The sequence below is a fragment of the Siniperca chuatsi genome, linkage group LG4, assembly GCF_020085105.1.
Source record: "Siniperca chuatsi isolate FFG_IHB_CAS linkage group LG4, ASM2008510v1, whole genome shotgun sequence".
NCBI lineage: Eukaryota > Metazoa > Chordata > Actinopteri > Centrarchiformes > Sinipercidae > Siniperca > Siniperca chuatsi.
In genome coordinates this window covers 18,044,918-18,061,621 of record NC_058045.1, presented here as the reverse complement: position 1 = coordinate 18,061,621, position 16,704 = coordinate 18,044,918, and the positions used below count along the sequence as shown (strand labels likewise).

The 16,704-nt window shown below is 41.0% G+C and overlaps 1 protein-coding gene across 8 annotated transcripts in view; it reads right to left on the bottom strand.

Annotated features, from left to right (window-relative positions):
• Positions 1-16,704, bottom strand: part of LOC122874798 (serine/threonine-protein kinase BRSK2) — a 168,475-nt gene that overhangs the window by 24,562 nt on the left and 127,209 nt on the right. For all 8 annotated transcript variants that reach the window (XM_044193156.1, XM_044193157.1, XM_044193158.1 and 5 more), the window contains exons 5-9: positions 10,741-10,857; positions 6,205-6,238; positions 6,039-6,107; positions 4,414-4,560; positions 152-183 (exon numbers count right to left, since the gene is read on the bottom strand). In XM_044193156.1, the coding sequence (XP_044049091.1) occupies positions 152-183; positions 4,414-4,560; positions 6,039-6,107; positions 6,205-6,238; positions 10,741-10,857 (399 nt within the window). The remainder of the gene's footprint in view (positions 1-151; positions 184-4,413; positions 4,561-6,038; positions 6,108-6,204; positions 6,239-10,740; positions 10,858-16,704) is intronic.

Genomic DNA, 16,704 nt, shown 5'->3' with positions numbered 1-16,704 from the left:
GAGTGGAGTCATGCCCTGCTCAAATGTACTCTGGTGTACAGGGCTGAAACTCAAAGCCATTTATCATGTGGTTGCTCCCCTCAGGTCTACAACCTCTGCAGAACAGGCTAAGAAAGGAGAGAAGAGGAGTGGAAGACAGAGGAGTACTTACATGTACCATGTGTGCTTCTGGATCTGTTCTAACTGTAAAAGACATGACAGAAGAAATGGCAGGTCAGTACACAAGCAAAGTGATGCATTTGATTTGAATCATTTTATCGTTGTTTTGGTACTAAGAAAATAATCAAAGGCAACAGAATCATTGAGGAAAAATGTGAATGAAAAGAACAATAATATTTTGCTTGTGTATAGAAACATTTGGTGAAGTATGGCTTCAGTAAGCCCTGAGCCTACCGGCTTAATGGAAACACAATAGGACAATACAGTCAGATTGAGCGGTGGAAGTAAATAATGAGATATTCAAATATTAATACTGCCAAATGGAAAAACTTATTGAGAAAAAAAGTGAGTCAGAGAGAGGTGCAGCAAGAGTATGAGAGAGAAGTGATACCACTGAGCTATAAATGGAGAATATTATCTCCCTCACACACACTGCTGACCCTGCCAAGCCCTCTGGTCTAAAGGGAATCTCCCATTCCCATTCTCTTCCCATCTCTCCTACGCACACAAACAGACACTCACTCTCTCAATACTACTCTTGTCATCACACTTTTAATGTGGCCACTTTGTCACCAACACCGTCAACGTGGTCTTTTGACAAGAAAGGAAAAGTGCAAAGCGACAGAAACAGTCAGCAAAAGGGCAACAAAGGAAGATGTCTGTTAGAATGACTCCACAGTGTTTCAACTGCCCACAGAGGAAAACAGGATCAATGTCACTGCTGGGACTTTTTAATTTGCTCCTGCTGTTGTTGTGGAACCACAGGAAATACACATAGCAGCTCTAATTAGTATCACTTATTCAGAGGTATAGTTCTTGGGTATGTGTCTCCATAAATGTCTCAATCCCAGAGGATTTACCTCTGTGCTTCAGTACTGATGAATGCCTCCATGTTACACTAGTTCAGTCACAGAGCTGGCCAGAGAACTGGTTACTGACTAGGTGAATCTTGTCTGCTTCCACAGAGGTCATGGTATTGACAGATACACCCTGCCTGTCACATACAGGCCAGTGGGTGACCTACTGGCCTGGAGGCAAGAGACTGATATCACATGCAGTGATGTGGTTTGAAATGCAGTATCACATCAATCAGTCTCTAAATGTGACAGTACCAATTTCAGCTGCTTTCACTCAGGCAGAGGGGAATGCTGGTGTAATATTGGTTTGGCTAGGTGTGTGTATGAGTGTATGTGTGCTGGTATGTTTTTATCTTTAAATTAATTTTCGTGCAACATGTATCTATACAAATGTATGCAGGTCTGCATGTGTATGCATGTCTCAATCATATGGCTGTTTATTAGGGCAGGGAGCAATGGGGACCTATTTTGCCCTACAAAAGCCAAAACACAGTAACTACACATTTGTTTAAAAAATAATAATTAAAAAGACTTTTTGACATCTGTTTTACCATATAAAAATATTCTGCAATAGATAATAAGATAATAATATGTAATTTGGGGTAAAACAGTATTTAAAGAACTAGAAAACTGAGGTAAAAACCAAACTGCAGTGACTGCACTCTAGCTAGTTAAAACTAGCTGGTGAGATAGCCTTAGCTAAAGCTATTTTACCTGCTTTTTCAAGTTTTCTGTAATTGAAAAATTAGTTTTGATGCTCCAACATCTTAAAAACTGAGTTTGTTATGCCACATAAATGAGGCACTAGCTCAATCTAATAATGGCGGAAAAAAGTAACATCAGATAAACTAGTCCTGCTAAAAGGTAAGCAGCCTAGCTTAGCAAAGTAGCAGAAACTGCTGTCTCTGCAGCCTCTGACAATGGTGGAGTAGATTAACTACAGTGTAATTTCTCAATGAGGTCAGTTTTATTTCACATTTATGGAGATACACAAAAACAACACACACAGTTCATGTATTTTCATTCCAGCAATCTTGGAAGGCTACTTCATCTGCACCGGCCCCATCAGTGTATTATCTGTCTGTGATGAACTGCTCTTTAATATAATAAGCTAGCCAATCCTCTTCATTAGCCAGAGATCACGAGGAGGCAGATATTTCCAGGGTGCCTGTGTTCATTTGAATAGTGAAGAAGAGATGACTGTGTTGAGATGGCCGGCCTGGTCACGGTCCGGGGCTATACTACACAGACAGGAAATGAAGAGAAAGGCTTTTATTGGGCTAAGCCCCTTAAGCCTGGGTGACTGCCCTCCCACTCTGTGGGGCCTTGGCTTTGTGTGTGTACTTGTGTGCATCTATTTGCAAAATCTAATTAACAGAAGAACAGGTGAAAATAGACACGCCAGTAGATGTAGTCTGATTACCCTATCGATTTGATTCAACAAACTGCTGTCAACATTGTTATGAAAAATAATATCATGCAAAAGAATAACATGTTCCCCATTGCCACCCTTGGGTGTACCTGTCTCCTCTTTGACTGCGCGGTCACCACTAAACTCCAAAAACGCTCTATGTAACAAGGCTATTTGACATTCTGTGAGGTTACAACACATCCCCAGAGCTCTGTTTGGAGCCCTCATGCACGAGAGGGGAGCAGAGAGGTAGCATATTCTCTCCCAGCAGCTCGGTCTGTGTGTAACCCTTTGTCGAGGACAGCGCCGGAGGCTGGTGGACAAATCTAGGAGATCTCAGGGTGACCTGTCCTCGTCAGGCAGAGAAAACAGAAAAAAATAAAGCATATAGTGTACATACAGCATGCCAAAGAGGTGGGGTCTTTCAAGTTCATGTTTCAACACTGCTGCTCATCTGAAGTGCTGTACCTTAAGGTTGTCAACTCTCCTGCAAATGAACATCCCTTTCTTTGTAGCTTTCTGAAGTGTTTTTTTTTATATCAGTGTCTTTCATATTTCTGTTAGTTAAAGTCATTCTGACACTGTGAAAGATAGCTAAGGCATGGGGAATTGGAGCATCAGCATCCACTTAAAGGTGGTGTCACCACATTTGCTTACAGGCAAGTGCATGAAAACAGTTTTGTTTACTGCATTTACTCACAAAGATACCTGGAGAGCCTAGAGAGGGTGTGTACATTCAGCACAGTATGTGTGTGTGAAAATGTGGGTTTTTTATTTTGTGTGTGTGCAGATACGGCAACTTGTGAGCATGCATGTATCTCTGTGAGTCTTCTGAATGTGAAATACAGGACACAAAACAAAGGGATCTCTGGCCACTTTCATTATTTACATTTTCCTTTGTCCATCTCTCTCTCTCTCTCTCTCTCTCTCTCTCTCTCTCTCTCTCATCCTGACTCTCTGCCCTTCACATCTCTCTGTTCTCGTGCTCTCCTCCAGCCACCTTGCCAAGGTGATCACTTGCTGTGTAGAAAGGGACTGGCATTGTGATGAGTACACTAAACAGTGCAGAGGGAGAGTACACAAACAGCAGTCCTCTCCTGAATTCACATCCTGTACTTGAGGAAGAACTCAAACAGAATTGGGGATGAGGTGAGGCAAATACATTTGGAACACAAGGGAGTAAAGAAGAAACAAAGAAAAAGACAATGGTTGGCTTGGCAGCATTGAGTTGATATTAGTCACTTTAGTTTCCATCGTTCTCTATCCTTGGAGCATTACAAGTTTCCCCAGCTTGCTGTGAATCTGCAAAATAATTATTTTCCTCTCATAACAAAGACCTGATGTGTCTGGGTCTTTTTTTCCATGAATGCTGTCTCAAATAACATCTAAATGTGTTTTGCTGCTTCTAAAACATCATTAGTAAACACTTTTAGTCGTGGACTATGAATATGAAATATTTAATGCAGATATAATTCAGGTATAATTGAGTCACTAAGAATGTATGAATTATGCATAATGAGGTGCAAAGAGTACTGTGTACCTTCATGTACTATAGAAACACATCATGCATACTGCTAAAGAATAACAACATGCGCAGAGGTTCATGATACTTACCCTTAAAGATATATGTAATAACTACACCCACAGCCACATGGTTGTCAATCAGATAAAACCATGGACATTAATATATAGTTACCACCTGTTACTGCTGTAGCAGCCTCCATGCTTTTGGGAAGGCTCTCTGCAAGACTTTGGAACCTGGTTGTAAGGTTTTGCTCCCACTCAGCCAAATCAAGTTCTTCAACACAAACACCTTTTTGAACCTCACTTTGTGCACTGGGGCACTGTCAGAATTGTGTACTGTGCGTGGGTTAATAATATCAGAACTAAGGGGCCATGAAAAACAGTCCAAGACCAAAAGCACACAAACATATATGGAGAAAATCATAATGGTGTGTTATCATCCAGCCTCTTAACTGAACTGACCGTTAGTCTTTTGGAAGCATCCACTTCAATCATGCCACGGAGAAGGTTCTGACAGTCTGGAGGGATGAAGTGTGGCATGTGAAAAACTCCCAACTTCACCTTTTCTAGCAGATTCCTCAGGTTGTCGTCATCAAACGGCAGGGCACCCTGGAGAGACAAAGGAAATAAGCAGAGAGTGAAAAAAGGGAAAAGAAATAGTAGAGAAGAAACAGTTCGCACTTGTTTTAATGGCAGCATTAGAACAGAAAATAAGCATTCACCCAATTGAGGGAAGAAAAGAAAAAAACAAGAATATGAATGACTAACAAGGCTCGCCAGAAGAAACAAAACCACATTTTAAGGTCTTAATCCTGCATGACTTAAAGAACAGACTTGCTTTCTCAACTTGTTCAACTCTCTAATTAGAGCATTCAGCTGAAAAGAGGGCTTTTCTAAAAACTACCCAGCTTTCTCATTTACCTCGTTCATTTAGCATTCTCTCATCAGAGTCATTTATCAGAGCAAGCTGACACCTCACAGATGTGGCTGTTTGATGAATGACAACCTCCACCAGAAGACAAGATGGAGGGGGAGAGAAAGAGGAGAAGGGTGAGAAAGACTGAAAGAAAGGCTGCGAAATGAAGAGAGGTAGAGAGAAAAAAGGGGGCAGGCTTGTGTAACAAATGATCTGAGCGCAGCCTAACTGCTGGGGAGTATGCGTGTCTCCCACAATCAGACAAATGGTTATCTCGCAGACAGACATCAGGACGAAACAGGAGAAAGACAGTATTCATCTGCAGTCAAACAGCGATGGGGAGAAACTTTTGTTTGGAGCAAGAGAAGTACGGTCACAATAGAGACAGCGGTAAACAACATTAGGTTTACGCAACACAAGAGTACAAGGGAGACTGTCCTTAACATAGTAGAACACACACACAAACACACGAGACAGAAAGAGACGGAGTGAGGGAGAAAGAGTCAAAAACAAAGACAAATACATAGGGCCTGTGGCCAAAAGCCGTCCTGTCATGCTGGTATTTATTTTGGGCTCTCTTCTTTTAGTTTGGCTGTATGAATTATTCATGGGGCAGGAGTGTGTAGGAACTACAGTACAGCTGTTGATGAAACAAAGCTTCAGGGCTGCACGGCTGGGGAACCACAGACATAATGTAGCTGGAGAATAGACCTGATTATGGATATAACATTGTGTGTGGATACAGGATAATGAATAAAAAGATGCTTCTATTCTCTGATCTTCTATTACGCAAGAATATCAACTTGAGGGCATTTCTGCAAAATTTCTCTAGTAAGTCCTTCTAAATGTTCGGATTTTGAATTTAACTCCCTGAACCCTGAGCTTATGTTTGAGGCTCCATGGCAACTTCAAGCTCCCACCATCTTCTCATTCCGCTAAGGTCAACCTCGAGTCAACAGTCAGAGTGCAAAGTTGAGAATATCCTGTCACAAGGCTAACCTGCTTCCTACTTTTGAGCCATTACAGCTGGTACAAACGCTACATACTGTTGGCTATGAAGGGAAGGCAAAACTTTTTGGTTAAATTGTATTATGCCATATATCTCTGGAGAATTTTAAAATGTATGTCAGTCCAATCATCATCAGTTAGTAAAGAACAAGCTGACACTCACCACCAACAGGGCAAAAAGAATGACCCCACAGCTCCAGACGTCTGCTTTCCTCCCATCATACTTCTCTCCCTAAGGACAAGAGAGCATTTGTTAGCAGGTTAGGGCAGAGTGTTGGGGTAGGTTAAAATAAGATGGACTATGAAAAAGAAGCTAGTGGAGCCCTTACCCTGATGACCTCTGGACAGGCGTAGTGTGGAGATCTGTAGGGAAAACAGAAATTAAGTGCAAACAGTGAATGAAGTGGGGAAGTAACAAAGAACGAAAAAAAATCGAGGTTATTTATGGAGTTTTCCATGTGTACTGCTGTAATGCGAAGTAAGTCAGGGTTATACAATCATGACCCAACAAACATTAAACAGGCATACACCACTGTATGAAAATGTGAAAAGAAGAATATAGGCAGAGAATAAATGTCTCCAGTGAGCATAGATCAAGCATGTGCTTCGGGAGTTTAGACATCCTGAGGGTGTTAGGATGTCCTCCTGCTTGCTCATTCAAGGGCATCCTCTCACAGCAGACAGTGAACAGACCCACTAATCTTTACAGCACCTGGATGGGCTGACAGTAAACCCAATGACTAGATTGACACATCAATATTGTATGAAGATTTATGGAGCTACCTTGCAACGGCTGCTCCATAAGCCAATGGCTATGGATGAGTGGAGCGGCTGTGTAGTGACTTGTTATTCTATACATACACAGTGGCATTTTTGCAGTAATTTGACACAGCCAGATTGCCAAATTCAGTACCTTGAAATACGGAGAAAGGGGTAATAATAAGTGCATTACATCAATCTCAGATCAAATAACCTTTTAACTACAGGATGTGTCCTCGTTTCTCTGATTGTGGGCAGGGCTCTGCTCTTTTTTGACTTTTCTACATGTGACTACATACAGAAAGCAAATCAGACACCTTTCTCCCCAAACCTCTCAGCCTGGTGTTATGTCCTCCACCTCCTTCTTTCGCTCAGACCTATCTAATACCAGGACATTTGGCTCTAATGAGAGTCTATCTGAAGTCTGTAAACATGGCGCCCATTAGCTCGGCTGTTGTCTTGTGCACTCATGAATACGAGCTCTGACGGTGTGGCTTCCTCTGGCTGTCAAAATACTGGCCGATAACAAACACTGCCACCATGTCAACAGGGAAGTTCAAACACGGGCCTATGCAAATACGGCCTTCCTGATTGCAAGTGTCATAGTGCATTATGTAGATGAGCGAGGAATAGAAATAAAAAACAAGCCTGAGATTTGCACTAGTTATGCCTCAACAACACACGAACCACAGCTGGAACCAGTGTGAATAGAAACTAATTATTTCCAGAGGCTTTAGCTGGCAAACACAGAGTAAAGGTAAAGACTAGAATACAAGCACCTCAGCTTTCTGCTTGAACTTCATCCTAATTTGTCATTATTAGAACACTAAATCAGTCAGCCATATCATCTACTGTATATAATTAGAAGATCAAATCTCTCTTCAACTCTTGACACATACTTATATGGCTTATTTTCATATATGTCCACATATGTCTGCTTTTAAACTATTCCATACTGAAACACTCCATAACTGAATTAATCTCTCCACAAGCTCTTTGAAACAAATGTCTACTCAAGTCAAGCGGCGAGGATCCATGAGTATTCATGACCCTTCTATCCTGTTGTGTTTTACCTGCATTTAATGGCCTAATTTAATTAGAGGTGTAAATAAAGTTCATATGAATGTATCTTAGCTCACCACATAAAAATTCTGGCCACATACAGCATGAAATTTATATCATGATAAAAAATCCCTTGCTGCTCATACCAGAAATTCAGATTATTAGACTAGGATACTGAAGATAAACAGAAAGCTTCCTTCTGACTAGAGTGAAAAATGCACGTCTTTTAAAGAACAGTTGTGCTTGGGTTAATAACATCAGTATTTTCTTGCTATCTGCTAAAGCTCATTTACTCTTTCAACCTAACACCACTAACATCACATAAATAGAATTAACAGACAGAACAGGACATTTGTCTTCATTCTGAGGATAACAAATAGCAGTATAGTGGGACAAAATGCTACTGTAAGTGGTTTGCTCGACAGCATAAAGACAGAAAAACGCATTTGGTTAAGGATCTAAGATTGTACTCAAGCAAACTGCTGAAGTGGGGAAACAAAAATTAAAAAGATGCATGAAAAGCTGTCTTTATCTACATAGAAGGGCTTATCAATGTCAGAGTGTTTGCGGAGAGATGTCTGGACCAAAATAGGACAAAAAAGTATTCATAGGTTTACCACAAGATTACCATGTCCCTTACACAGTACACAGTACATTGCACACAGTGTATCATGAGCTTAAGTGATATAAGTTCCTATGGAGCAGTGAAAGAATGAGCAGTATGGGTCGGCAACATTGAGGAGACACTGAAACAAGTAGCTCATCCTTTTGAAAATTCATCTTTTCTAACCAAATTTGCGCGACTCCTCACTGCATACAAGATAATTTCCTTTCATCAATCAAAGTAACAGAACTAAACAAACAGCAAGCACTGATGAACTCGCAGCTGGGCTCATGCAGACAGAGAGAAAGGTTGTATGCACGTTCCATGACTCATCCATATATCTGTATGTCTGCACGTATGTGCTCTAAGGCTCCCCCTTCTCTACCTGGGGCGAGTCTCATCCTCACTCAGCTCCATTACCCATGGCAAATGGAATACATTTGTGTCAAGATTGCTGCATGGTGAGAGGGGGCCAGATAAATGTGTTTAATTAAAAACTGTCATATCTACACTTAGAGATGAGACAGTCAGAAGAGCATGAATAATCAATAACCACACATACAGTATATGGCACATTCACATGTATTAGGCGATGACATAGAGACACACAAACACAAATGGTGCTCACACATTTCTGTGAGACACACACACACAAACAGAGCAGGATACGGTGATGGAGCTGAGAGTGGAACGAAAACAGAACTACTTTTCTTAGCTGTGTGTGGGAGTGTGGGAGTTTGTGTTATGTGCGCCTGCGTGTCTGTAAGACAGCTCTGTGTTCCCACCTGCAACAAGTACCTTTAAAACTTGTAAATGTATGTGAGGGACTAAGCAGATGCGCTGCACCTGGATCGGATAGCAGAATTGCTCAGAGTGGAAGCAGAATGCAATCAAATGTAGATACGGTCGTTCTACAGGATACTGCAAAAAGCTGTGCAAGAGCTGCCGCATTCTGTGGCCTTTCTAGGAAAAGGAAACACTTCAGTGTGGCCAACATGGCTGCAGAATGACTAAATCGCGCGCATTTTACTTGCAGATAGCAATGCACTCTGCTCTCAGTCGGCCTGATCTCTACCGATGAGTCATGAGAGCTTAGGCACCGTGCTACTGCTGGAAAAATTATGCAACAGTTTCAACTGCATGCTTGTGTGTGTGCATGCACATGCTTAAATGTCCGTGCATGTGTATTATAGAGAGGGAGTTAGAGACAGAGAAAGACAGACAGAGAGACAACCAAACAAGCAGAGGACAAAGGGTCCTAGAGGTCAGGGATGAACTAAGCCTTGTCAGTGCTGTGTGCACATGCGTGTTTGCGGAATGCGTGTATGCAAGTGTGTGTAATTTCATCTGCGGCTGATTTGGAGCGATAATCTGGACAGAATCAGGTCTGAGCTGGGGACAGATGTCACAGGGCCTCTCTATCTCCCAGTCCTGCAGAGTGTCATGTGTAACCACAGAGCAAATATTCTCCACAAGACATCCAGATCCCCAGGAATCTCCTAAACAGCCCTAGACCCCTTGGTTTACATCTAATGGGCTATCCATACCACCACAGTTTTCTGAAGCATTTCTGGAGATGTTTGTCATGTGTCATTCTCACTGAACAGATATTTTTCTATATCTACAGATGTATCAACCCACTCCAACTCTGAGACACACATCAATATGTGACCCCCTCCATTATTTTATGCTCCAAATCGATTTTCTTTTTTTGCCTAATAATCTCCATAGGAAGCCATATAAATCACAAAATATACTATGTTTTATATGTGTTTAAGTGGGAAAATAAAACTAAGAAACAATAAATAAAAACAATGCCAATTTGCTTCATGTATACCTATAGGCTGTGCCTACGTGTTGACATCTCATTTCCAATGTAAATTTCAGGTAAGAGTGAGTTTATGGATCCAGTACCTAAAAGTAAACCATCATCAACTCTGTTGCTTCTTTCATTGACAAATGTGACCCTGCACATTGTTCACTTCACTTCATGGTTAAATAAAAGCACACTCACAATATGGATGACCATACTAGAAAGACTTTAAAAGTGACTTTTCCTGCAAGCAAATTCATTACAGTTGTTGTGGGATTGATGGGGCTGGCGTGGTCGTGACTGCCAGATCATAAAACTCAGCATCAGATATGAGACGGAGAGCAGTAATGTGTGGCCATGGCCCTGGCCCTGCTCACAGCCAGATAGCACACTCTGTGAGAGACACCAACTGTGTCAGAGAGCACCTAGCAGAGAGCTTGATAGGTCCACTCATCATTCTCTATTGCTTCTCCACTCTCTCTGTTGCATAACGGCAACTCCACGTGCCCTCCAACTATGCCACATCATTTTTACCTTCAGAACATCTTAGAATCATCTAAATGCAGAGGATGTGAGTCATACAATGCATTAGAAAGCATACGTCAAGAAGTTTTCTGTATTACTTACCCACAGCTGGTTTCCAGCAGACTGTCTCCAACCTGAAGGGAGGCCATGCCGAAGTCTGCTATCCTGATGTTGTTCTTTTCATCTAGCAGCAGGTTCTCAGGCTTCAGATCCCTGTGGCTGAAAGATATTGAGACAGAAACATAAAACAGTTAATGAAACATAAAAGAGCTCATCATAAGTTGTATAAACTTGTGAAACTGAAGAGAAACAAAATGTGTGCAGCAAGATCTATCAAACACCTGTGAATCAAGCTTGGATCCACATCCATGCATGCAACTCTGAACAACACAGCATCTTAACCTGTTGCTGAGAGCCCTCCTCCTCTCTGCAACACCTCTCTCTTTGATCTGTCCATGCTGAAACTAAGGGGCCCCCACCTCAGTGCTGGGTTGGTACGAGGTTTGACAGCACCCTACTGTGTCCTTTTCTCCTTCTGTTTCCTTCGCCCCTCATCCCGTCCCTCTCATCTCCCAAACAGCCACCAGCAAGGTGGCTGAGCAAAGGGCGTCAAGGGGAGCCAGCCTCAAAGGAGGTTTTCATTAGCTGCCATTCATTACCACTAAACACAGCAAGGGGGATAAAATCCAGCAGACATCTTCTCCCTCCTTAAAAGGGACCACTGAGAGTAAGATGTTTCTCATATCACGTATGCTGTTGCTGTGTCGGAGGTTAAAATCTCAATTTTGATGAGTGACTGCTCAAAAGCAGAGTAGCGTTAGCTACTAAGTGTTAGATTAGAGTTGTATTACATCATACTGTGATGTTCTTGCGATGTCTACCAAGGCTGATGGATGCACCATAGACATGACATGTAAGTGATACATACTGATATCTTTCCATCTTTCTTACATATGTGTATACTTGCTTACCTCCCTGTATGCTTTTTGTAATCAGGGCGAGAGTTATAGAGCCATGGGGCTGTCAGGATGTCATGAGCTAAACTTTCATCTTCTTATTAGACTAATGATAGAAAGGGGAGAGGAACAATAGCTGGATGCATGTGCCTTTGAAGAGTGCCTCATCACAATGGACGTTTAACCTTAGATAGCATCAGCTGCTGTACAACTCGTTTCCTGTCCTAAGGGATTAGCTGTCAGCTGGTTTGTTATCACACTGGCAGTCTCTGTGATCCCTGCTATAATTGAAATAAAACACAGATAGCATCTAAAACAGATCTCCCCAGGCTAAAACCTTTATCAATTCACAATACCATGATTTGACAGTCATGTCGGGAACCTGAGAGTTAGTCTTTTTACTAATACTGTCAAAGCACACGAGGAAGGAACAAACATTTACCGAACTGTTCAGGGGCCAACAGTGTGAGACTGTGGTTGTGCTGGGCATCTCTGAGGAATGTGCACACAATTTCCACAATTTCCTCAGGCCAATATTGCATAGGATTGTGCTCTTCGTCATCATGCCTGATTAAATAATGCTTAAAATAATGTGTCTCCTGGCAACAAAATGACAGCTGAAAGTTGCAAATCACTTGTAACTGGAGTTTAAATATGACAGAAGGTCAAATTGTAACTTTGTAGATACAGGGACTAGAAGACAGGGCCTGATGGACATTAAATAATTTGGTGTGTGACAAAAACAACGGCAATGACAGCGCTGGTTGTGGCTAGTGTTTAAAGGACCAGTGTGTTGGATTTAGTGGCATCTAAAGTGGTGAAGCTGCAGATTGCAACCCACTGAATACCGCTTCACCTTCCAAGCATGTAGGAGAAACTACGGTGGCCGCAAAACTTGCGAAAAATGCTAAAGGCCCTATCTAGAGCCAGTTTGTCCGTTCTGGGCTACTGTAGAAACATGACATTTCAACATGGCGGACTCCGTGGAAGAGGAAGCCGCTTCCTCTGTAGATAAAAACGGCTCATTCTAAGGTAACGAAAACACAACGATTCTTATTTTCAGGCGATTATACACTAATGAACTATCTATTATAATATTCAATTTTTGCCTGACCCTTGATTCTTCTAAATGCTACACACTGGACGTTTTAGACAGTGTCCATATGTTGTTTACTACTGACATCATTGGGGAGATAACCTCCTGATTCTAACAGACTCCAATCAGAGAACCACAGCCTCAACAGAGTCATAAATATCTAAGTACTCTTGAGCTGTCAGCCTCTGATGCAAAAAAGCACACTAAATCATAGCTAAAACACCCATAAACATGGCACAATCACAATCACAGGCCTATCACATGTAAAATACAAAGAGCCAAACCTCGAGAGACCATCCACAAAAGAAAAAAGGCAACAATGTATTTATCCACCGACAGCATCAAAGGGACAAATTGCATCTGGATGCTTTATTGGTTGTCAGGACCCTGGTATCCATAATAGGACATTAAACTGCCTCTCTGACACATTAGGCTGCACTTTGCTACTGTAATCTTGCTCACACAGCAGGCCTTGCAGCAGGGATATCGCTGTGTTGCACTCATATGTCATACAGGAGGAGATGCTGTAAAACGAATTCAACAGCTGCAATGAGCTTGAATGTAACTGTAGTTTTTCTTTCCCGAAATTTGGAAGCTGCACCACTAGCTTACAGGGAAGTCTTGGGGGAGAGCTTCTTTACAAAATACTTTAAATGCCATGAGTGCATATTATTTTTGCACAGATTTTCTGTGCAGGAAATGAAACAATTTAAACATTAGTGCTACTCTCTGCCCATATACAACACAGAGCAAAAAACAAAACAAAGGAAGGCCACTGTTTAAGGCCGACTATTGCCATCCATCATGTTAGCTTATATTGTTATCTATTACATAGTTCTACCTTGGCTCATAGTTCACCGTGCAGTAGGCTCTCACAATGCAGTTCAGTGTAATTTACAGGACACGTGTGTATCTACATGCTGTCTGAGCAAGGTTTACACCCCAGTGGGGCTGTTAGACATGATTCTTGCAATCTAACACCAAGCTCTTAATTGCCTGTGATCATTTGCACGTACTATGCTGATATGTTCTGTTTTACAGAAGGCTGTAATAGGTCTGTCCTATTGGGGATCACATCCCTGTAATATCCCAGACATGTTTATGGTGATGAGCAGTTTTGTAACTAAATTCTCCAGCCCAAGGAAAATATACTTTTCCCATCGTGACACATTTGACATACTCCATGTTTAATATGGCCTCTCGTTAAGCCTGTGATATCGCACCAAGATATGTGGCACTAATTAGCTAAACTGGAACACTTGAAACTAACACTAATGGCTCAAATGCATCTTTTTGACATATTAACATACCTGTTTTGCATTTTCATGAAGTACTAAAGCTATCCTGGTACCATTATTGTTAGCTGGAGTGGGGTTTTTAACTATCGTTGAGTTGATATGCAACCATTTAGCCTCCGGCGCACCTCTGTGTCATCCTCCTCTTTCTATTTTTCCTTTTTTCTCTCAAACTTTTTAGGCTCCTGTTGACCCAATTAGAGAGAGACCAAGCACATTCACTAAAAATGCTTTAGGCTAATATTCTATCGCATTAGCAGAAGAGGACAACATTCTGACTGCTGACTTAAATGTGCTAGGCACAATCATTCATTAGAAAATGGGGTTAAGTGTGTATTAAGAGCAATGACGGAAGTTGTCTTTTCCCCCCTTTTTTGCTATCTAATGGAATTGGTCTGTTTTTTTGCATTTTTGCTTAAAGCAAGTGATTGGTGAATGTAGGAGTTCATTTATTTTTCTTCTTTAAAGTAGCCAAGTTAAAAATCCAATGTATCACATTTGGAACACAATTTGTTCAAGGTACAGATAAAAAAGCAAGGCAGGTGGGTGCAAGGTACTGTAAGTGTGGTCAGTTACACATAAATAAAAGGTTTCTATTCATCCCTTTTAGAAAAAAAAACTTTGTTGCTGGCAATGGCCTACACATGTCCTCCACTATATTGTCCTAACCATAAGTGTGTTAGCTACAGCAAAACAGCACCATGAAGAAATGACACATAGGCTGCATCCAATCTCACTGACTATTTACTACAGCTATTTATTGTTTGTTTATTTAACAAGACAATTCTGTTAAACATTGTTAAATAGCAAAAATATATACAAATATAGGCTATCTAAGTGATGCTAATTTGTCGCCCCCTGTCCACTAGAATATCCACAATTTCATGGTGTTGTTTCATGTAATCATTGTTCCTTGTGACAATGATTATAATACCATATTTAGTGAAAACAAGAAATGGTCACTAAACAAGCGTCAACTACCATTGTCAATTGCCCATGCTCTGAAAATTGTCTGATTGTGTTATGTCAACTGATAACAACACACTATATAGTCTTCAACAGAGATTTCCTTTAATTGTGAATTGTAAGATTTTGTTCTTAAGAAATAACTGGCCAAAGTTTTCTCACATCATATCACCTTTGGTCACATCATCGTCATGATCTTCGTAGATCAATAGCTTCCCTTGGATAGCTACAGTACAATACTTAATGCGTCTTTACACTGGTGCCCTACACATTTCAGTAGTCTCCTCTCATATAATTTGCATTTAAACTGGATTAGAATTGTGAGGAAGACACACAGATATTTTTTGCGCACAAGATTTGCCTCTCCAGTGACTGGTTACAAGAGTATTACTTGTGCCATCTGGGGCATTTCTATCTCTTCCTCTGGGGTTTTGAGCAACACTGGAGAAGTAATGCATTGTTGCATGTAATGCAGTGACTAAAAAGTGGGATTACAATACTTGCTAGATCTGTAATAAACAAACTATTAGGTTTGTTGTGGCAAATCTGTGTGTGCAACCCAGCATTTGCTCTTAATCCAGAGGAGTTTGACTGGGAAGATAGGATAAGCAGCGGACCTTCAAGGCAGAATGAACAGACCTGCTGCCAGAAAAGCACTGGAGTGGTGGAGTGGCATAGATATTAAAAATCTATAGCAACATCAGACATCTAATACAGACAGACATGGTGGTGCATAATTCCTCTTAAAATAGTCCATTGTGCCAGTTCAAAATTAGAAAATATACCAATATCTGTTTCTTTTTTCACCTTTATTCTCCACATAATCTTTATTAACTTAACAGCCTGTCATATTTTGGTCTCTTTTCTGCCACTTTTGTTACCTTCAATTGACTCCATTCTTAACTTTCCTCATTCAACCAGCCTTCCCACCTTTCTTAGTACACTGCCCTTTATGACCACCAGCCTATTTCCCCTAAATCTAGCACCATAAACCAACCTACTACTGTTGTTCTCCCTCCTCCCGCTCCATTTTCCGTACCCATTTTACCCATCCCATTTCCATTTCTCCATTCCACCTCCTCTCAACATCAACTTCCCTCCTCTCATCCAGTTACACCTCAATGCTTTAACTGGCTATGTAGGAGAAGAAAATATTAGAAAAATTTAAAAGACAAGGAGAGAGTGAGAGAAAAGTTTTCCATTTGGTGTTGTTAGCAGCCATCAGCTGTAATGATAATAGGCTATAAGTACAGGCTTTCTGCAGGAAGGCAGACAGACAGACTGTCATCTGGGGAAACTCTCCTAAGAATTTCAACAAACACAGCAGCCACAAGGGCATGGGCTGCTATTGATAGAGGGATGGATGTACAGTAGATGAAGGATGACAAATAGGCTAACATGAACTGTATGCTGTAGAAAAATTATAACAGATATAAACAGTAGTCAGGTTTCCATTCAAATGTAGTGCAAATTTTAACCAGATGTCCAGAAAATCAGCAAAAAAAGTGAATTAATGTGCATTTCCATCCATTACCTAAATGCTAATGCTAGGAGTTAGGCGCATCAAGGAAAACAGCTGGTGTCACAAATTTTTCAATTTTGTGCCATTAAACCATTGCAGAGGAGGGCAGAACAAATGCATAAAAACTGGTAGATGGAAACAGTAGAGATTCTGCTACACCGTCTCTACTAATGTACTTTTTGTTGTATTACCAATAATGAATTTACTTGGCTTTTGTGGATCACTGTGATA